Source organism: Peromyscus californicus, unplaced genomic scaffold (assembly GCF_007827085.1).
Source record: "Peromyscus californicus insignis strain IS unplaced genomic scaffold, ASM782708v3 Scaffold_13__1_contigs__length_99412109, whole genome shotgun sequence".
NCBI classification, from domain to species: Eukaryota; Metazoa; Chordata; class Mammalia; order Rodentia; family Cricetidae; genus Peromyscus; species Peromyscus californicus.
Window position 1 is genome coordinate 95,299,078 of NW_026294424.1, and position 23,151 is coordinate 95,322,228.

Here is a 23,151-nt window from a genome sequence, read left to right on the forward strand (position 1 = left end):
GTGGCTGCCATGAACACCCTGACCAAAAGCAACTTAGGGAGAATGGGATTTATCTGGCTTACATATCCCAGGTCACAGTCCATCCCCGAGGAAAGTCAGACAGGAATTCAAGGCAGGATCTTGGAGGAGGGGATGGAAGCTGAGGCCACAGAGAGGTGATCCTTACTGGCTGGCTCCTCATGACTCACTCAGCGTGCTTCCTTATACAACTCAGAACCACCTGCCCAGAGGGGGCACTTCTCCCATTGGGCTGGCCTCTCCCACATCCATCATTAATCAAGAAAATGTCCCACAGACTTGCCTACAAGTCAACCTGATAGATGAATTATTTTAATTGAGGTTCCTTCTTCCCACAAGACTCTGGCTGGTGCCAAGTTGACAAAAAAAAAAAAAAATTAATCAGCACACCAACCAAAAGAATTAACAACTAATCAGGACTACTGAAATAAGCCATACCTAAAAGCCAATGTCACATAATCCAATTTCTTATAAAATACTGGTAGTAGATGAAGTGAAAAATACAAATTGAGAGCATTTCACAGTTTCTAAAAAGAATATGAAGAAACACCTAAGAAAGCTCTTCTTTGTGTCTGCATTTTCCAAGAACATTTGCACATCAGGTTTTTTTTAGAATTTATGTCTGAAAGCTTCCTGTGACAGTGTCTACACTGCCTGTCTTGTTGTCTCTGCTCTGCTGGGTTAAGATGTGCCATCTACACAGGGCATAAACCAAGAACTCGCAGATTTGGAAAGCATCCAGACCTTGGTCGTCAGGAAGGTGAAAAGAGGACAGATGGAAACAGATGGTCCAGTCACCTCACTGCAGACTAACGTCTGATCCACACAGAAGGCAATTCATAGAAGAACTGATTTTTATGTTTATTTTTTTTTCTTTAAAATTAATCTGTGTTTTCCACACATCAAAACAGATTTGTAGGGCTGAGGAGCTGACCCATTCAGCAACAAGTCTGCCATGCAGCTGTGAGGACCTGATTTCAAATGCCTAAAACACATGTAAAAGTACCCAGGCACAGTACTTCTCATCTGTAACTCCAGTGATGACGGGTACAGAGGTGGACACTTGGAGCTCATTGGCCAGTCTGGCCAAGTCAATGAGCTCTACTGGATAGTGAGGGACCTGCCTTGAAAAAGAAAGTGGAGGGTCATCAAGGAAAGCCTGGCATCAACCTCTGACCTTAATATGCTCACCAACATGCACATGCCCACACAACCACATAAACATGTGTTCACCCCACACAAACCTGTACCTATAATACCTCTCTCTCTCTCTCTCTCTCTCTCTCTCTCTCTCTCTCTCTCTCTCTCTCTCTCTCTCTCTCTCAAGAAAGGCTTCCTAAAGTTCTTAATCATCTTTCCTTAATAGTCAAGCCTCTCTGGCCATTAGGATGTACCCTGAGGCTGTGGGTGTCAAGCAGGCAGCCTAGTTGAGCAAACGGTGGTATGTACCCATAAATTACAGTAAAAATTCTGAAAATTGTGATGCTGATGAGTCAATATGTTTGAAAAATGCTACAGTCACTAAAAAGATTTAACATAAGAGGATATCTTTAAAGCCACATTATAGTTCCAATTAGACAAGGACCATAAAAGTGACATCTTAAGACAAGTCAGGAAAAACTGAGTCCCATCCTATTACCCCACACTCACATTCAAACAAACCAAATATTTCCAAGAAAATTGGCACCGAAGAAACAAAAGAAGAATAAATAGTAAAACTAAAACATTTATGTACCAAGGGTATTATCAACAGAATAAAAAGGCAACACACAGAAGGGAAGAAATGTCTACATATCATGTATCTTGTTTGGGATTCACATCTCAAAAACAAAAATAACTAACTCAATAGCAAGGAAAAATTAAGAGCCAGTGAGATGGTTCATCAGCTAAGATGACTGTGGCCATTATTGATAACATTGAGTACAATCCTGAAACCTATGTGGTGGAGGGATCAGCTCTTATAAATTGTCCTCTGACCTCCATCTGCATGCTGTAGGACACATATTCCCACATATATACACACACTAAAGAAATAAATAATTTTGGAATGAAAAGAAAACATTCCAATATAAAATGGGAAAATAGGTTCTACAGACACTTCATAAACTATCCAATGAATTGTGATTTATTTTTCTTAGATATCTTACTCAAAACAAGAAAGAATATAAGTTTGGGTGATATGGACACATTGAAGTCCTTGGGTTGTGCTGGTGAGGATATAAAATAGTTCAGTGAAGCTGGAGACAGGACAGCAGTTCCTCAAACAATTAACCCAATGGCCTATGATTTGGCAACTCTAGCTTTCTACCTTAAAGAACAGAAGTCTGGGGTTCAAACCGATGTACTTGCACACTCAACAGCACGGTTCATAGCAGCCAAAGGTGAGAGCAAACCACATTTCCAGACACAGATGAATGGGAAGCAACACAGCACACACACACAATGGACTATTATTCTGCCTTACAGAGCCCAAGAAATCCACACACATGCCACACTTTGATGAGCCTGAGGACGTCACACTAATGGAAACAAGCCACCCAAAACAAACAAAAACAAAACCCAAAGAACACCAAAAACAGATACTTGTGAGACTCCAATTCGTGGTTCCTACATTAGTCATATTCAATGACAGAAAGTAGAATGGTTGATGCCAGGAATTGGGACTGGGTAGTATGAAGAGTCTTCTCTCAGAGCTATCAGATTCCATTTGGGAAGATAAAAGATGCCATACATTTAGAGTGTGGTGATAGTCACATAACTTGAAGCTACTCAATACCCTAAAACTGGTAAAATATGAAATGTGCGCTGTGTATAGTTCCATACTATCTACACACAAACACATGTGAAAAGTGAGTTGTTCCACTCAGCTTTCAATGTAACAACGCACTCTATCACATGATAGAATGTTTATGCTGTTCTTGTCACAAATTTTAATTCTTAATGGATTTTATAAGCTCTAAAAAATTGACAGCATTTTCTCAAAATCAGGATCCAAGTTTGCTTACCTGGTCTGGACTTCAGTACAATCATTTCTTAGGAAATGGAAAGCGATGCCCATAAGCACAGCCAGTATGAATATGATCACTGCCTTTCAAAAAGATAATGGGGAAAAGAACTAATTTCCATTATGAGTCAAAAGTATTCTACACATTGTCCATTATTTTAAGATATGTGGTTTCCTAATCAGATCTTTCCAGTGAGATAAACACTATACTTTGGCCAGAGTCCATAGAAGAATATAAAACAGACAAGTTAATAGACTGCTTGTGTGTTAAACTGAAAGTTAAGGTCTCTGCAGTCTGAGGCTCTGACAGCACAGACCCTGGAAAAGCTAAGACCTCTCCCAGTGCTCCACCAGGGAAGGCCAGTGAAGGGCTCAGTTCAGGTTCTGAAACATGGATGACACAGGGGGAGAGAATGCAGGTGCCTGGGGAGGTTGGGGACGAACCAAAGTAAGTGACAAAGTGTTCACTAAACTGAGACCTCAGCTCTGGTGCAGCGAACATGTGCAGTTTCTACTTCAAGTGGTTTAACGAACTCAGGCTTTCTTTACTCTAGTTAGAAACAAGTTCACCCCAGGCCAGGGGACAGCTCAGTGGCAGAGCCCTGCACAGCATACACTAGACCTAGCCCTGATCCCCTCAACTGCAAACCAAATAACAAAACTGAAAGTGACTCACAACCCAGTTCCTAGCAGTGGGATCTTGTGTGCTAAGAAGGGGGGAGCTGGTCCTCACCTGTGTCACCTCTGGGAAGTCTGTGCCTGTGTGGGAACGAGCACTATTGCTGTCACCACAGTGTTCAGACAGCGTCCTCTGGGTCACCTGATGCCCCACTGCCCCTCATCTCTGTCACTGCTGCTCCATCAACCTCAGCCAGAGTGACCTGTGCTCAAGTCTCATCTAAGCTGCCAACTCCTCCAGACCCTCATCTACCTCCATCCACTCGGTCTGTGCAGACAGTCACAAGGACCTGCACTGCTTTGGTTTGGGTTAAAATGGCTTTAGAAGGTGCTTCACTTAACAAAGGAGTGAGGCTACATGATGCTGTAAGTTATTTGAAGGAGTCTAACTGTTATTCCTATGATGATGTTTTAAAAGGAGACTATGATGATCTAAGGAAAGCATCCTCCCATGTAATTTGGTAAGTTAGAAACCAATATCCCATGGTTTGGAGATAAGGCTCAGCAGTTAAGAGCACTTGCTGCTCTTGCAGAGGACCCAGGATTCAGTTCCCAGCATCCAAATGGACCCTAACAACCTTCTGTAACTCCAGTTCCAGAGGATCTGATGCCTTCTTCTGATGCACAAGATGCACAAATATTCATGCAGGCAAAACACCCATACATAAAAAAAAATAAATAAATAATTTGAAAAATTGGTCCTCAATTCCTAGCATTGTTAACACACACACACACAGACACAGACACACACACAGACACACACACACACACACACACACACACACACACACACACACACACACCACTTATTTCTTACCTCATGATATTGCCTCACTGTTGAACAGTGAGTAACCCAATTTGTTGAATGTATCTCACTTTTTTCTAGTCATATTAAATCCTTTTTTTCCCAAAAAAGAATGGACATAAAAATGCCTCTTTTATGACTAAATACCCAATAAGCAAATACCAGTTGTTTCAGCTTGAAGCAACTGACAACAGTATAACTCCAATGGTAAGAATATTCACATACATACAGGTAAGGAAGCAACATTCAAATATGAAAAGGGCAGCACACATGTTAGGAAGTAAGTGGTGTTTCATTGTGGTCAACAACAGGAACTTTCAGTGATCAACAGAAACTAAATTCCTGAGAGTAAATAACAACACACTAACAACAGAACTGACTATAAGTTCTGGTTTACAGGGACAGGGATGTAGGTCCATGGTAGAGCGATTGTCCTCTCATGGCTGAGGCCCCAGGATCAAACACTAACACAACAGAATCCTCAACATCATGAAATAAATATGAATGAATAAGTGATGGCCCATTGAACGGGAAGAACCACATTTCTGTGTGAGATTCATGTTAAAATAACAGAAAATCTTCAGGCATGATGATCCTTGTTACAGAGCCGGTTTAAAGAAAAGTAGAACCTCACTTCCTCCCAGTTCCCAGTCAGCTGACAGGGAAGAGCACTGTTCAGTCCAGTCACTATCTGTGTGTGAACTGCACTCTGAGTGGCTTCTGCTCTCACCCTGGACTCCAATAAGGAACAGCACTCTGCAATGGGCTCATCTCTCAGGCAGTGCATGCACAGGCTCCCTCAGAGGGGATCAATGGCCCTGTTTCCTCATCCCATGATTTCAAGTACAGATCAACCCCCTTTCCCTCCCCAGTCACCTCCACCCTTCCTACTTAAACTTTCTCTGAAGTCCATTCTGTCATCTGACATGCTACGATTTTATCTGTTTATTCAGTCACCATCCATCCATCAACATGAAAAGTTACATCAGGACAGAAGCCTTTGACTCCCTTCCTCATTCCTGAACTTTGAACTTGTAGTATGCACTGGTGAATTAAAGTAGACAGGTATGAGGAACTCCCAGGTGTGCTGAAGTTCTTGTTGCCTTCCTTGAATTATTTCCTACTGGGATTAGTCATTATAGTTAATCTAAATAAAAAATATCACTGCTAAAAATGTTGTCTGTAAGTAAAATTTAATTGTGTTCTACTTGCTTTATTGAATATTTCTATATGACAATTAGAGAGGACAAACACATGGAACAGAGTAGAAGATAAATGTGACCTGAAGCAGACTGAGCCAGAAACAAATTGTTCCCTCTTGAGTTTTTCACAATACAATTAAAATAATTTATCAGATTACCTGAATCATAGTGACCTGTCGAAAATCCTTTAAATGTTTGAATGAACGACAGATAATCCACCCAAGCTGATGCCAGAAAGGGGTGACACACGTTATCTCCTCCAAGGCTGAGATCCTCCCTGCCCTCTGTTCCCCCAAGAGTGGATCCAGTTCAGTTCTCATTTCTCTGTATAAGGAGGACTGGACATACATATTGGCTAATTTTTCTGTGACTTGGTGCTGTCTCTCAGAAAGCTCTGTATATTTGTCGGCTTTGGGATGAAAGTGGATATAGACAAGAAACAGACAATAATTTAACTGATTTTTCTGAGACACTTTTCATGAGTAACATAAAATATATACCAGGGTTTTTTTGTTTGTTTGTTTTTGTTTTTGTTTTGTTTTGTTTTGTTTTCTTTTTGAGACAGTTTCATGTACCCTAGACTGACCTCAAAGTTGCTATGAAGCCAAGGGTGACCTTAAACTTCTCTTGCTCCTCCTGTGTCTGTCTCAGGTGCTGTGGTGACAGGCAGGCACTTCACACATGGTTATGCTGTGCTAAGAACCAAACTCAAGGCTTTGTGTGAATGAGGCAAAGACTCTACCAGCTGACCTTCATCGTCAGCCCACCACAGTTTGAGCATAATAAAATTACTCCTGTGTAATTCCTTAACAGATTAGAAAAGTGTCCCTAACAGACCTGACTACTGTCATTATCCTATGATACAGCAAACTGAATGGTCTTTTCCCATCTGGATCCCAATTCTTAGCAAAGTCTTCCTTCCCTTATGGATCTATACTTTGTAACAAAAAAGTCTGGTCCCTGTTTTGTGACACATGAGAACATATATACAAATGTGCAGGAAAATGTATAAACTGCCAAGTATCTTGTTTTTAAAATGTTATAAACAAAGTCAGGCATGGTGACATATCCCTACAATAATACCTTCACTTGAGACATGAGACATAAGGAGCACACATTCAAACCTAGTCTGGCTGTATGAGCAAACTATATCTAAAACAATAACAATATGAGAAACAATAAGTACATTTTCTTTTTAACAGAAATTTCCCTTTTGACAATATCACATAAATGTTATTTTATAAATTAAATAAAAAATGCTCAGCACTAACTTACAGCAACTGCTATTAGCAAATTTTAGGACAGTTAATTAACATAAAAAGTTATATTCTAATGAGACTCATGGTTGTATTTTAATGAAATCAGTCAAAAACCTGTGACTCTAGAAGATTCACATACCATCATGGCCATCTTCCTCTGTGTCTAATATAGCCGAGAAACCTCCATTAATGATGTCCAGGAAGAAGTCTGCAGGGTTGTTGTGGGAATCATATTTGTAACCTACAAAGAAGGCAGGCCAAGAACACAAACCTGAGGACTCTCTTTCAGAGAGTGGGATGGGGAAAGGGAGACAGAATCTAAAACTTCTTCCTTTTCTTGCCCCTCCACACTAATTTATCTTTCTTATTATATATACACTCATAATATTTCAGCAATCTCTGCTTCACATCCTATTGTATACATGTATGTGTTTATGTTGGTGGTATACATACACAATACATAGACATAGAATAGACATAGTCTAGACATAGACAAAGACAACTAGACAGATACATAGACTAAACATAGGAATAGACTAGACACAGATATGGTCATAGAAATATCTAGACATGGACACAGAATAGACCTAGACTAGACATAGACATGACATGGGCATAGGCTATACATAGACACTGACATGAACTAGACATAGGCTGGACACAGACATAGATATGTGAACTCTTCCTGTGAAAGAATCATTTGAATTTGGCCTAAATTTTTATTGGACTCCATAGACTCACAAATGTTCGCACCTTTTTAAATGGCTAAGATTAATCAAAACAAAGAAAGAGTATTGTACAGCAAATATTAAAACATATATTTATAGTCAAAGAGAATCTTCCATAACTATATTCATATTTCTCTAAGATGAAACTGACAGCATGAACCATTACAAAATATGTCATCATCCAATCTGACTCTGAAAAAAACAGGTAGATGAAACACACAAGTCCACAGAAGCCAGACTTAAGCCACTCTATCCCCCAAGCATTGCCTAAACCTGAAATGCAAAGTTACTACTAAGTTAAGTATCATCTCCACAGCTCCTCAGAGTCAGACCACACCAGGAGAAAACTGAAAACCACCCTCTGTTAAGTGAGCAAGAACAGGATGATGCTGGGCTTTCCAAAGCTTTTCCAGTAACAGATAACTGGGCCTGAGGCCAGCATGTTAATTAAGAGGTCACCACAACTGGAATGCAGGACAAGAGGCTCAGGAAAAATACTGTAACACAGGCATGACACAGGACAGCAGAAAGAAAAGAGATCTGAACAACAAGCCTGTACTGCACAGCTAACAGAATCCTGTCACCAAATTAACCAAATTAAAATGGAGAAACTCACACACAGTAAGTCTGCACCAGGGTCAAGCAGCATTCCTGGAAAGCCCTGTTCTCTTTCCAGATTCCGTGAAAGAAGGAACTCTCACAGCAAAAGCCAGCCATACTGTGGGAGCCCGTATTCAGGTTCCTCATGGCTTTACCCAGCAGGTCCACAGAGAGGATGATTAGGACCTCAGGCCTGAGTGCAGATGTTTGAGATGGTCTGCACTTGGCTTGCTCCACTCCTTGGTGTCTCTATAAATACCCTGGGGCATAGACAGTCAGGGCCCATTGGAATAGGTTCCAGGCCCTCTTGAGGCTATCCTGTATTTACTATCTATCTCTGCAATAGTCTCCGCAATAAATCCTTCTATCTAATATTTCCTGCTGCTCGCACTCAAGAAAACTCTGGGGAACTGTGGGGTTGGTGGGTAAACGCCCCGCACCATACCTGTGGATGTGAAGTACTTCAATGCCTCTTGTGCAGGGCCGTGAAACATGACTTTTCCTGAGGCCACTAAGGTGAGGCTATCAAAAAATCTGAAGATGGAGTACTGAGCCTGATTAATGGAGAAGATGATTGTCCGTCCCCTCATGGACATCCTAAGTTCAAAGAGGGAAAAGTCACTGGACATAGGAATCTTGAGATTCTCGACCAAGTATTTTATTCCTAAAGTTTTACACATGACTCTCATTTCAGCTTGAATTTTCCTTAAAAACACTTCATCTCCCTTGTATTATGAACTTGATAGAGAAATCAAGCTCTAAACTTTTATTTAAAATATTAGGACTTCTTTTAGTGTGGGACTTCAGTAGTCCAGGGTTCACTGGAGTGTTACTGACAATGTAGATCCCTGGCGGTCTCCTAGACACTGAATCAGAATATCTGGGAGTCAGTGTAAAGAATCCATATCATGAACAGGCAGCCCAGGTGATGGGCATGTTCACTCAAGCCTGAGAACCCATGACAGAGCAAATATTACAACTATGATTATATGCACAATTCTCTTCAATCATTTACACTTTCTGCCTCTTCGGGAATTGGTTTTCATTGTTCTGATACTGTGATCCACATTACTAACCACTTGTTCTCCTTGTTAAACACTTCAGCAAGAACCTCATCTCAATTTTCACAATATTGGCATAAGGCACTTCTAATATAATTTTCCCCTTACTGTTGATAAGGCTTAGAAAGTTCCACAGCAGGCCAAGGGGTCACAGTGAGGGCCAAAGCTGGGATTTGATTTAATTCCATGATAGGAAAAAATAAGCTGAACTACCATTTAAGGGAGTCATATCTCCTGTTAGGAAAAACAATAACCAAAAACACTGTTTAAAACTCTTTGAAAATACATTTATAAAAGCTGGGTGTGGTGGCACATCTGGCCTGGACTGACCAGCCCAGCTACCACCCAGGCATACATCCAGGGCTTTGAGTTTGCCCAACCCAACATCTACCCCATCTGTGACCTGCTGTAGCACATGTAGGGACTGATCCTGCAGAACCATAGCTGCAGGATCTCCATGACTCAGAGTAGCAGCAGGACATCCCAGAGGAGTTTCACTGAGGGTCCTGCATTGATGGTGTACCAGAAGCCAGAGGCCTTGAACCTCACCAACAACTGGTTATACACGTAAAGCTGTTTGGACAGAAGGGTCTACTCCATGACGTGCTGCAGCTTCCAATGCCACTAATACAAATGAAGAGGAGATGGGGAGGGGGAGAGACAGAGGAGTGAAGTGTTTGTTTTTCTTTTGTTCTGTTGTTTCAGTTGTTGCTGTCTCTCTTTGTATTGTTTTGTTTAATTTTTAATTAATATTTTTATTTTCTTATTTTTCTTTATTTTTAAGTTTTTCTTTATAGGGTGCTATGAGGGTGAAGTGTGGATATGGGGGGACAGACTGGGAGTTGGATGGGATTGGGGTGCATGATGTGAAATTCCCAAAGAATCAACAAAGAACTATGATTTTTTTTAAAGCTGGGTATTGTGACCTATCTGTAATGTCCCAGCACTTGGGAGGATCAGGAGTTCAAGGCCCACCTAGGTTACATGAGACCCTGTTTTATTAAGACAAACAGAAAGAAGAAAAGAAAGAGAGTGAGTGAAAGAGTGAGGGAGAGAGAAAGAGAGGGAGGGAGGGAGGGGAGGACAGACGCAGGGAGGGAAGAAGGGAAGGAGGGAGGCAGGGAAAGAAAAAAAGGGAGTGAAAGAGCTGGGCACACCTTGACCTCATGCAGGACAACTGGTTGGTAGAGACGAGATGGGGCAGAATAATGGCATAATAGACGACTGTTTTCCCTGACAGACTATTCATAAGCCACAGAGGAAAAGCTACAATTTCATATAATATAATCAGCAACCACCAGCATGGTTAGATGACCAAGATTCAAGCCAGCCAGGCAAGATGGCTCAGTAGATATGGCACTTGAGGCCAAGTCTAAAGACCTGAGTTCCATCCCCAGAACCCACTTGGTGGAAGGAGAATACCAAGTCTATCGAGTATGCCTATGACCTGTACATGCATGTTATACGCCACCCCCCACACACACTAAATAAATAAATAAAATTTTAAAAAATTAAAATGATTGTACCACTAAGATGCACTTCCAGGAGTGTTGGAGACCAAGGAGAACACAGCATATCAGGGCCTGAGTCTGCTCCCAGAACCCTGGGAGAAACCACACTTAGGATGGCCCCATGCAATGCACTAAGACTAGCCATGGCATGAGACACAGGACAGAGAGAAGCGTTCCATACTGAAAATGAATAAGAACTTGATCTTAGAGTGTCCTGAAGCAGACAGGAGAGGGGACAGACAGGGAAGGTGTGACACCTGAGGAGTCTACAGACTAGAAAGTGACAAGGCCCCAGGTGTTGACTTCCTCACCGGGAAGGTGCAAGGGTGGATGATGTAGTTCTTGGAGGGACAGGCAGGAGTGGTTAGGGTGATGGACCGTGATGTCAGAACAAAACAAAGAACAAAGGGAAGGAAGGACAGACAGAGAGTGCAGTAAAGTTCAACAGCCAGGAGCCCAGGTCATGGGAATGGGACAGTTCTTATACGGTTCTTGGGGTTATTCAGTCAGTGTGAAACTCTTACTAATTTTTAAAATGTAAAAACCTAACCCTTACACTTTTTTCTATAACTATTTCAGCTGCAGACTTCTTTCTGGAGAGAGGGAAATACCATTTCTTTTATTTCATTCTTTCTTAGGTTGAGGACCCAGACCTTAGGAATCATTCCCTCAGCCATCACATCCAGGGCCAGTCCCTGAGATAATTCTATTTATTCCATCTTTAAAGCACCCCAGCACATACCATTTCCTAGCTAAGGAACCCCCACACCTCAGCCTCCTGCTGACATTTTTACATCTCCGTGATGCAACTACACAACCTTCTCCATGGTGCATGCTCTGCTCTAAACTCAGAAGCTTTCCCACATCCCCTGCCATGGAAACCTTAGTCCTTACAATGGCCCAGGTGGTCCAGGTAATCTACATCCATCCCAACCAATGCCCCTCATTTCAACTGTGAATGTGGAGGGCTGAATTGTGTCCTTCTAAAGACTTATTTGTTGAAGACTTCACATCTAAGAACTTAGAATGTAGTTATAATTGGGGATAAATTCTTTTTTAAAAGGTAATTAAGTTTAAATGAGAATACTAGTGTTTCAGGATCCATTATTATGTGCTATTGCAGGCTGAAAGATTATGCAGTGAGATCTCAGCTGTTATTTAGAACATCAACCTAGTAGAAACATGAATATTTTGATGGAGGATTAAACCAACTCTCAAGGCATATTGGAATTACTGCCTTTTGAATGAATTGGCTGCTTTCTTACTGCAGATTTCTTGGGTGAAGCCATAGCTCCTTCCCTTCTATTACAACTTAAGATTTCTTCCCACAGCTTAGCAGTGTAGTGATCACTTATTGGGCACAATTTCCCCTATGCACTGGTATATTGGATGACTTCCTCCAGCAATGTGTGAAAGTAAGTCATACATACAGTCAAACCTTTGTTCCATTTCCCAATATAAACTTAGAAGTCTGCTTTCCTGCAATTATCTTTATTGGCAGACAGTTGGTCAGTGTTAGTATCCAGGGAAAAGGATCTCATCTGAGACATTCACAGATGCCCAAGGACATAGAATTACAACATGTCTGAATTTGTTGATTCACAGCCCTTAGATAGTTGGCAACAAGCATGCTCTGATCTTACCCCACCAGTAGATAGGAAAGCACTGCCTTGAGCTCACCCTGCACTAATCTTAAATAAGTTCTTAACTCCTTACACTTACTTTCACCTCGGTTTATTGATTAGCTTATTATCGAGCCACACTTAGGAATGTAGTAATACACTCGAATTTCCCTCTTCCCTTCCTAGACTTCCCTATTGATTTAAGACCTCTCTCCCTTTCATTTGAGCCCGTTCCCTTTAAGAGTTCACTGAGGTTTTTTACGAGTCACTTCCACCTGAGTCATAAAGAAAGCCTGACAGTCACTGCCTGGTACATTTCTCATTGGCCTTTAAGACCCTGAAAGAATCAAGCCTTGTGACCTTACTTTTGCAGATTGTATGTGTATTTAAACTGGAGACTTTGGCAAACAGAGAGAACAGAGAACAAGAAAGAAACTTGCCTAGAAAGAGTACAGTGGGAACTGATTCATTCCTTCACCCTGAGATCATTAGAAATTCCTCACTTGTTGTAGCAACTTTTTTGGACCCTGAAAGAGGCCTTTAGGGCTGGCACCTATAGGTCCTCAGCTGGTGTGTCCTAATGTAACTGGTGTCCGTTTAAGATCAGGGTATAGGGGCATAAAGAGGAAGGAGACACCATCCACAACTCAGTGAGACAGGCCTCAGCAGACACATTAAACATGCTTTGCCTCAGAACAAATGCATTTCCCCTCTGTACAGCACTCTGTTCAGATCTCACCCACTCACACAGCTCACTTGTCACATGCTTGAGGGTTATGGGGACACTTATTTAAAGCAGTGCTCCACCTTCTCCACAGCCATCTTTCCCTATGCTCTTGTCTCATTGTTCTTGATGTGTGTTCCTTGTTAACTGAAGTTTCCCTCTAATAAACATGGAAGAAATTCTATGGCTTACTTCTGAATCTCCTGCACCAAAAATACACACAAGTGACTGGGTGTTAAGTGAATAAAACTTAATGTTCCTTCATCACTCACCTTCTCAGGACCGAGATGACATCTATTGTAGTGCTCAAGTCTAAGCCAGTGGTGGGATCATCCAAGAACAGAATGGGATGCTTGGTGACCAGCTCCATTGCTATACTGGTCCTTTTCCTGAGCTCCTTAGATCTAGGCTAGAGCACCAACGACCATCATTATCAAGAAGAACAACCACAGTCATTGTCATTTGGTGAACTACACTGTTCCAGAAATAAAAGATTTTGCTATGTCTTTATCCTGAAGAGCAGAGTATGGGCACCTGGGAGAAGAAGGACATCTCTCTTTTCCAAGTGAATAGAAAGAGGCTCAGGTCAGACTTGACATGAAGCCCATGCTAATGACAGTTACTGTTTGTTCTTTATCAAGTCCCATGTTCTAGGGAAATGAGTTATTATACTCTAAGACTAGCAAAATGTAATCTCTGTCAAGGAGTTAAGGAAGACATGACAGGAGAAGACTAAGTATCTCTAGTAATTTAGTTTAAATTTAACACACTCCCAACACACACATATACACAGAGACACACACAGATACAAATACAACTAACACACACAAACACACACATACACACACACACACACACACACACACAAGCACATACATGCACACATACCATTTTTGAAAGCTATCATTAAAAAACTATATTAAAATTCTTATAACCTATTATATTTCATAACTTTTAAGAAGTTAATAAATATCTTTATATGTTGTCCCTTAAAAAAGTAAGGAACTTAGAGAAATGACTAATTATTGTTAAAAACAAAACTAAAGAAAATAGCTATTGTAAACATAAAACCATGTAAATAAACAGAGCCAAAGCACACAAAATCCCCTCACTCAGGAAAAAATAAAGTGTGGTAAATACTAGCTTGTCTACTATTCTTCACAATAAGACACACATCTCATCAACGACTGTGGAGAAGTATCATGGGAATCAACAGTCAGTACCTTCCTGTTCCTCACTGCCTGGAAGGAGGGGCCCCCACAAGAGCTGGTCCATGAGAATCATATTCTGGGGAGCACATTTCCATCCATACCACCAAATGCCTGATCAGCAGACATCTATATATAATCTTATCAATGAGTCCATGTCATTGTGAGAGGGAGGACGGTTTGGATGACACAAGAAGAGGGAAATAACCCTAACGTTGCAAAAACTCTAGGCATATAATAAATTAAATGCCTGATCAGGTTCTATAAACAATGTAATCATAAAATTTGGGGATTACAAATGGTTATAGACCTGACAGGCTGAGGATATCAAGATTAATTTCATTTTGATAATTAAAAATGGAATTATTAAGATGAACTAATGTCCTTATTTTTCATGGATAAAGAATAAGTATAAAGGGAAGAAATACTACACAATATTCTTTTTCATATGTCAGTAAGAAACAAACAATCTATTTCAATAGTCAGCTGTGAAGTTCACCACTCATCTATTTATTACCTTTCCTGGTCCTGCACAAGTCTCAAAAGGAGGCATCACTGGTCTACTCACTGCTACACTTGCCCAAGGTTGTGTCTATAAAACCTTACACAGGGTCTGGGAATAAATATTAACAGAAGATAAGGAAATGGGGAGTGAGGGCAAAGTGTACCCTAGTTTTATGGCCAGTTGCTAAGATAAAAGGTAAACAAGGAGCAAAAGGTTTTATTTCAACATACAGTTCAAAGTACAATCAACGATTGCAGGGAAGTCCAGGCAGGAAGCTGATGCAGCTGGTTACATCCAGTCAAGAGAACAGAGAGGATGAATGCATGCAAGCCTGTCAGTGTTCAACCCACTTTCCCCATTCTCATGACATCTGGGACCAAAACCCAAAGAATGGTGCTGCCTGAGTGGGCTGGGTCTTTCCACATTGCTTAACTCAATCAAGACAGTCACCTCAGAAATGCCCACAAGACAACTGACTACAATTCCTCATTGAGACTCTCTTCTAGATGATTCCAGGTGGATCCAGACTGTGTCAAGGTGACAGTTGACACTAGCCACCACAGACAGGATGGGATAAAAACACAGAAAGGCTACAGAAAATAACAAGCACTGAACAAGTCAGAAGTAAATGCTAAAGAGACCAGGTACAACCCTGGAGGAAATAAATGCAGAGTGAAACACAGAGCCAGAGTCCTCAATCCCACGCCATATGTCAGTCCAGAAAACATTCTGAAACAGCAAAGGGCCAAGTCCTCAGGGAAGAGACAATAAACAGAAGAATACACTTGTCAGATTCTCCATGAGTCAAGAGTTTAAGTCTGAGGAAGAGGAGGCTCATGTGAGGAAACTTGGAAATGGCCATGTGAGGAGCACTTTTCCCTTCTGGATCACACTCCATTCCCAGGTTTAACCATTGTAAGAAGGCTTCCCAGCTCAATCTCCACTTTACATCATGTAACCAGTCACTTACTCATTAATACAGAGAGCAGCCACCTGGACCACACACATTAGAGGAAACTGATAATGGAGGGTCATATAATCCACACAGGGATCTCTCTCTGTCTCTGTCTCTGTCTCTCTCTTGCTCTCTGAATCTCTCTCTCTCTCTCTCTCTCTCTCTCTCTCTCTCTCTCTCTCTCTCTCTCTGAGTTTTCCAAGATGTCTCTTCACATTACCTGGACATTTGCCACTTTATCCAGATGCAGAAGTTCAAGGACTTCATCAATTCGCCTTCTTCTTTCATCTCTTGTTACAGTCATTGGGAGTCGAAGAGCCGCTGAGAACTCTATATTGTCTCTCACAGTCACCGTGTGCTTCACCATGTCACTCTTAAGGTTAAATGGAATTTTAAATTTAATCATAAAGAGTTATCAGTAAGACCATCACTCTAATATGTATAACCTAGTCACATATACAGCATATCCAATCTAATGGTGTACTTAAAATATTCTTTCAATTTTACTAATTTCAGGTACAGAGCCTGATGCAATCATTTTCACCTTCCTCCCATTTGCCTTTCAAGTAGAGCACAAGGATTTTGATGACTGCTACCTGTGGTTGATATCTGGGGGTCAGAGAACAGAATAGCCACTAGATTAGACATAGAGGCCAGACAGTGTTGGCACACATGCCTTTAATCCTATCACTCAGGAGGCAGAGATCCATCTGGATCTCTGTGAGTTCAAGGCCACACTGGGAACAGAGCCAGGCATGGTGGCACACACTTTTAATCTAAGAGTTTGAGATCTCATGTCTTTGCTTGGGAAGGACACATGCGTTTAAATCCAGGAAGTGATGGCAGGAAGCAGAAAGGTACAGAAGGCACGAGGACCAGGAACTAGAAGCTTTTAAGTAGCAGTTCAACTGAGACTCTCAGGGGTGAAGACTCAGAGGCTTTCAGTCTGAGGATTCCTGGAAACAGGATCGGCTGAGGAGTTGGTGAAGTGAGGCTGGCTGTGGATTGTTCTGCTTCTCTGATCTGTCAGTTTTTATCCCAATATCTGGCTCTGGGTTATTATTATTTATTATTATTATTATTATTATTATTATTATTATTATTATTAAAGACCTTGTAAGATTCGTGTTACAACTACCTGCAATTATGGCAAAATCAGACAACATTAGTCCTTTGTAGAATTAAATTACAGCTGAAATTATGAATACTATGTTGCAGATGTCATATGCCAATGCCTCTCCATCTTCTTATTTAATATTGCCAGCTTCAGGATAATGAGTCATCAGAAAAGCTGGTGTACAGAAAATTGGGCCTATAAATGTGTCATATAATTACTTGGAAACACACATATCTACAAGCTGAGCATCTAACCGTAGAGAAGCAGGGGAAATATAAAATTACAAACCCACCAACACTTACCTGTGGTACATAACCAGAAGTACATTTGAAATTAGCAGGTCGAGGTTTCCCATTTATCAAAATATCTCCTGATAATCCATGTGGAACTTTCCTTGCAGCTAAGACATCTAATAACCTACAAAGTATATTATGTTTTGTAGTTTATTTTCTTCCTTCAGTAAAAACCTTTTGGCTACTCAGAATAAAAAATTCTGCATTAAAAGTAAAACAGCGAATTAAGCAGTGAACAAGTCGAAAGAAGTTTTACTGAGATCACACACACACACACACATTCCTTTCTGTTCAATATATGCTCTAATATAGGCCAGAATTATGAATGCAAGAATGATTCACATGACTGCCCCCCTCCCTGACCTTGGGGACTCAAAGAGTTAATGTGATGCTGCATTTTGAGAATTAGTCCTGGTAATGATTCCTTGTCCCCAGAAAACTTCTGCTTTATCTTCCCAATTTTAATATTATCTCTTTCATATTAAATAATAATATGACCCAACACCATATATCAATCACTCTATCATTTCCTATCAGTAAAGTGGATCTAGTTAGACTTTCTGCTCTTGGTAGAAAATTAGAATGCATCCCCTGCACATTATCCACAGCACATGGGTCCAGACTCATACATATATACTCACAGGTATACTCACACAATACTTACAGACTCACACACATACAATCACACAATACATAAATAACCCCTGTGGAAGTGATTTTACAGCACAGAAACTGGATATTAAGGGCTCACATGTGCTTTCCGTTATACTCACCAAGATCTGCTCCCATCTTCAGGTCCCATGATGGCATTGAGGCCAGGTCTCATGATGCCACTGTAAGCACAAAGTCATACTGGTTGATTTTCTATTTTAAAGAAGTTTTATTTACTTAGGGTCTACAGTGAACATGCTGTTGAAGTTGGATGAAATTTTATACAGAATATAAGTACAAATTCATAAGATTGAAATATTAATAGAAACCTATTATTTACAAAAGATGTCAAATGCTAGTGGGGACTCATCAGATAAATGCCTCATATCACAATACCTCTTTGTTTACTATTTAAGGACTTGTTTTTTTTTTGTTTTTTTTTTGAAGCACAGTGCACCTAAGTTCAGTGTTCCTTGAAGCAATTAGCAGGTTCTCAGGAAGACTTCATTACACATATGGGATTTATGTGTCAGATATATAACAGTTTTTTGCTAATGTTTGATGATCAGTATCTTCATATAGCCCTGCTTGCTGCCTCCTAAAGCTTGTCACAAAAAACCAGTGATCCATGGGATATCAGTAGCAGTGTCATTATTATTTAAATAGGATCAAACTAAAATCAATGCCTCTTAAGAGGAAATCCAAGATTAGAAAGAAGCACTCCAGAAGACAGGAGAGTTTTGCCAAGTTTAACACTCAAAACAAATTATACAAAACAAAACACATTTTAATCAAAATAGAAAAGCTAACTACATACCCACAAAATGATGATTTCCTTCCTTGATAAAGAGATTAGCATATGCTCAGTTTAGAATTGGGACACATCCTTCAGGTAGAGAACATTCTTTATTGATGTATAGGTACAGCACAAACACAAATTATGAAAAAAAAACTGATTGATTCAGAGTAGTGAGTATCCAGATTGAAAAAGGCATATTCTTATAGAAAACTTAGCTATGTTCCCATTTGTTATTTCATATCCAGACAGTGTGTCAATCCTTTGCCCTGCCCATTCCCCTCTTAGTAAGAAAATGATGGAAGTTCTGGTGGAGGAGCAGAAATGACCAGTGCCCAACAACAGAGGCCATGGTTGGGGTTGGGAGGAAGAATCTAAACAGACTGAGTGGGGAAATCTTGGTGTGTGTGCTCTGTCCTCAGAATTTGGTCAGAAGCAAGCCTTCTCTGTGGAACAATATGTAGAATGTTGGTTTTAGTTCTTTTTAGCTCTTAATGAGTTTTGAGCAAATGTAGGAGGACCGGGACTTTCTGCTGTTGGGACTTCCTCATTGCTTCCATCTCATCACTTGTAACTGACCCAGACAGCCTGTTAGAAACTCTCAGTTCAGTTATGAGAGTGCATTGCATACAGACACGTATACAGTTCTTTTATATATTCAAATTTCTAGGTATTAAATCTTCAATATTTCCTCCTCATACTTTGATTTTAATAGTGTGTCTTTGATATTATGTTTTAATTCCTAATTTTATTGAATTAAAATAATTTCTCAGGGTTTTTTGGGCATAATATGTCTAAGGGGTTGTCCAACTTGTTTGTGTTTTCAAAGAACCAACTTTTGGTGCCATTAATCCAATACATTGTTCTTTTAGTCTCCATCTCATTAATTTCACTGTCATTGTGAACCTATCTGCATATGACAAGGTGAGGCTGGGGGATGGTTCATTGGATGAATCACTTGCTGTGTGAGGGGAGGACCTAAGTTAAACATCCAGAATTCACATGACCTTGGGTGCAGAAGTGGGCACCTGTAACTCCATGCTCTATGGAGAGATGGAGACAGAGGCAGGAGAATCCCAGGACTCTTGCAGGCTGCTAGTCTGGCATACCCAGCAGTGAACAGTGAGAGACTCTGTCTGCAACATGGTAGAAGGTGAAGACCAGTGCTCAAGGTTGTCCTGTGATGGCCTTGTGCCATGGGTGTGTCATAGCATTCACACATCTGCACATGTGAACACATACTCACACATAAAGAGATATATACACTGAACACACACAAACACATACACACACAGCTTATTGATGATGGACAATTTGTTGAAAAAGTTGTTCAAAGTTGTGGTCTCTTTAGTTCATGCACATACTTGATATTTGACAGTCTTTCTATCACAAATGTTTTTTTACGAAATGGAAATCCACTCTGCACCGTCTCTCGATAGCTGATGTTATGAAAACTCAACACAGCCTCTCCAGTCAATGTGTCTGGGTCACCGGTGTCCATTCCAGGAAGGTCACTGGGATTTCTTTCTATCATTGGGATTGTAACAGGGTCATTATTGGAAGACATCTCCAGAGGTTCTTCCTTTCTGTAGAAGGAACAGCAATAGTGAGTTGATGGTACATACACACATCCTTATTACACAATAGAGCACACTTCAGGATTGTTCTAAATTGTGCAGTAATAGGCAGATTCCTTCCTGATGAATGGTCCAGAGGGCTGTGATTACCTAAGGACCCAAGGAGAAGCAGACAGAACTGAGTACATAGACTCCCCTTAGACACCAAATTCCTAATAAACAAATGAGCCCTAATGAGTATAGCATAAATGTGATTCATAATTCATAACATAAGAAGGGGACAGATGAGGGGGCAGATTTGTCTTACTTCAAAAGCACACTGTGATACAATATAAGTTCAGAGGCAGATACATGACCATCATTACCACATGTCCTGTGTGTGCATGTGTGTGTGTGTGTGTGTGTGTGTATGTGTGTGTGCATGTGTGTGTCTGATTATGGGGTATAACATAATAATAAGTTGGCCTTGCATGCGATCAGGAGAAATTTCTGATATTTCCAGACTCAGACTGTACCTCTGGTCATCAGGCATCTTCAGATGCCAAGAAGATGAACTGCTGACAATGACATCATCATTGCTGGAATGGGAATGTTGAAATTCCATCAAGACTTAGATTTTAAAATGATAATGATTAGGGACACCAAATCAGTAGCTATGCAACTTAGGACTTTTTAGGAAAAACAATATAAATGGAATTTAAATGTCCATTTCACAAATTATTAATGTCTGCTTTAAAGTAAGACCTTTACTGAACTGAGCTTGTAAAACAGTTTAAAATACCATCTTCAACACAGATAGTTTTTCCTTTCTAAGAGCTGACATCTTGGCAGGTGAGCTCCTGCCTCTGAGGGACCAGCTGGGCTGGGGGACAGCAGCACTGGAGCCAGCCCAGCCCCCTCCTGCCTTCCCTCCTGCCATGAGCACATAAAACCTCAAAAGTACAGGGCAACTCCAGGAAAGGCAGGAAAACAAAACCTGCTAAACACATCTGCCAGAAGCCCTGTTACTCCTGGGAAAACCATTAGCAATCTGTCACCAGGCAAACCTGGATCCTCAGAACAATGGCATGTTCTAAACCCTGTGCCCTGAGGTCCAGAGGGCTGAGGCTTTGGGAATTCAGACAAACCAAACTATGGGGCCAAGCCTCTGACACATCAGTGTGCTCTACTCAGACATTGCTGGAAGAATGTTAAAACCCTCCTGGTCAAAAGAATGTATCCAAACTTTCAATTGCAAATTTCTAGCATGCCAGTAAACATGATCAAATATTCCTAAAGTGAGAACATAGAAAGAGGTTCACAAGTAATCCAGACTGCGATTAGCAATCATTAATAATAGGGTAATTGATTGCTACATTCAAAGACAGAAAGAAAGCAATTACAGATTTCCTATCACAAGACACAAAACCTATTTTAAAAACCATCATAATTAAGATTTCAGAAATGCATTTAGCAACCACTTAAACACTGATAGATTAAGAAGGAGAACTGGAGAAATACATGACTGATATTGAAATGAAATCCATCCTGAATGAGAATTACCACATGAAAAAAGAAGCTCCAAGTTAAAAAGACAGAGAGCTACATGATAGTGTAAGAAGTCTGCAGGACTTGACAACAGGGTCTGAAGTACCTGAACAAGATCGCCTGTGAGGGGGAACCTGCAGAAGACAACTAGCACCTAGAGAATCAATGGCCTGGCCCTGAGAGGACAGGTCAGTGCATGTTCAGCATGTGTGAGGCCAGGGTAGCAACTCCAAGGTCAAGCAGGCTGCCCTGGTGATAGCAGACTGTTAGGAGGAACCCATCATTCTCTGGAGCCTTAAATCCAGGTTGGGTATTCCACCTGACACTGTCTCCTCCTGCATGGCAGAGCAGTACTGGGATAAACTCATTGAATCAATCACCTTCTGTTGCTGGATTATAAGCCTCCCTTGGGGGAGGGGGTGAGAAAGTGTGTTGTCAATGGCACAGACACCAGGTCAGTTGAAGGCAAATAATGAACTCTTATTCACTAAAGGGGAAGGCCTTGTATACCCTCCTCCCAGCACCCAGTCTGTGTGGTCATCCCTTATTGGCTGGGCATGATCAGGAACTCTGACAGCAACTGTTGCTAGGTCCTCTGGCAGACTCCAGGTTGGCTCATAAGGAGTACATTATGTGGTTACCTTGGCAACTGGTTTGAGCCAATTTCCTTGACCCTATGGGCCTGTGCTGTTACAATTGTTGATGGGGATGCCATGTGAAAAACATGCATGGATACACTCATGTCATCCACATGTCAGAATTACTGAAGAACAATGCATTCACAAGCTGCATCAACTTTCTTGCTTTTCATTTCTCAACTACCTTCACTTTTTCTGAGGCTTTGCCTTTTGGCAAGTGTAAACTGGTTCCTTCTAATCCTAATGACCAGTATTTCCCCTCAGATCACAGAATGCATTGAAAACAATGATATACAGTATCACCAAGAAAGGTGCAAGGTTAAAGCAGAGTTGTGGAAGGAAAAACAGAGTTAATACAGCAGCAGAGAAAGCTATTCTGGAACAGGGTGGCCAATAAATACTCAGTTGGTTCAAGGCACAGTGTCAGTTCAAGATCCAGAGAGGGCTCAAGGGGCAGATTGCTAAAGCACAGCTGACTCCAGGCACAAGGGTCTGAACAAATGGAAGCTCAAGTGAGCCACTTCACTTATGTGGTCATGGAGAGCAGAAGTCCTGGGGTCAGATTTGAGAGTCTGTTGCCTTGTGTCTAGTGATGCACACATCAGGTGGTCTGATGATGACTCAGTGGGTGTGATCCAAGTGAGGGCATGACAGCGATCATTGCTCTGGTGT

The 23,151-nt window shown here is 40.9% G+C and overlaps 1 protein-coding gene across 1 annotated transcript in view; it reads right to left on the bottom strand.

The window, feature by feature from the left end:
* LOC128108987 (ATP-binding cassette sub-family G member 3-like) overlaps positions 1-20,304 on the bottom strand; it is a 49,302-nt gene extending 28,998 nt beyond the window's left edge. The window contains exons 1-9 of the mRNA XM_052736010.1: positions 20,102-20,304; positions 18,064-18,123; positions 17,300-17,414; positions 16,101-16,253; positions 13,485-13,621; positions 8,740-8,891; positions 7,106-7,207; positions 5,866-6,116; positions 3,024-3,106 (exon numbers count right to left, since the gene is read on the bottom strand). Coding sequence (XP_052591970.1) covers positions 3,024-3,106; positions 5,866-6,116; positions 7,106-7,207; positions 8,740-8,891; positions 13,485-13,621; positions 16,101-16,253; positions 17,300-17,414; positions 18,064-18,123; positions 20,102-20,304 — 1,256 coding nt within the window. The remainder of the gene's footprint in view (positions 1-3,023; positions 3,107-5,865; positions 6,117-7,105; positions 7,208-8,739; positions 8,892-13,484; positions 13,622-16,100; positions 16,254-17,299; positions 17,415-18,063; positions 18,124-20,101) is intronic.
* Positions 20,305-23,151: the final 2,847 nt, after the last annotated feature.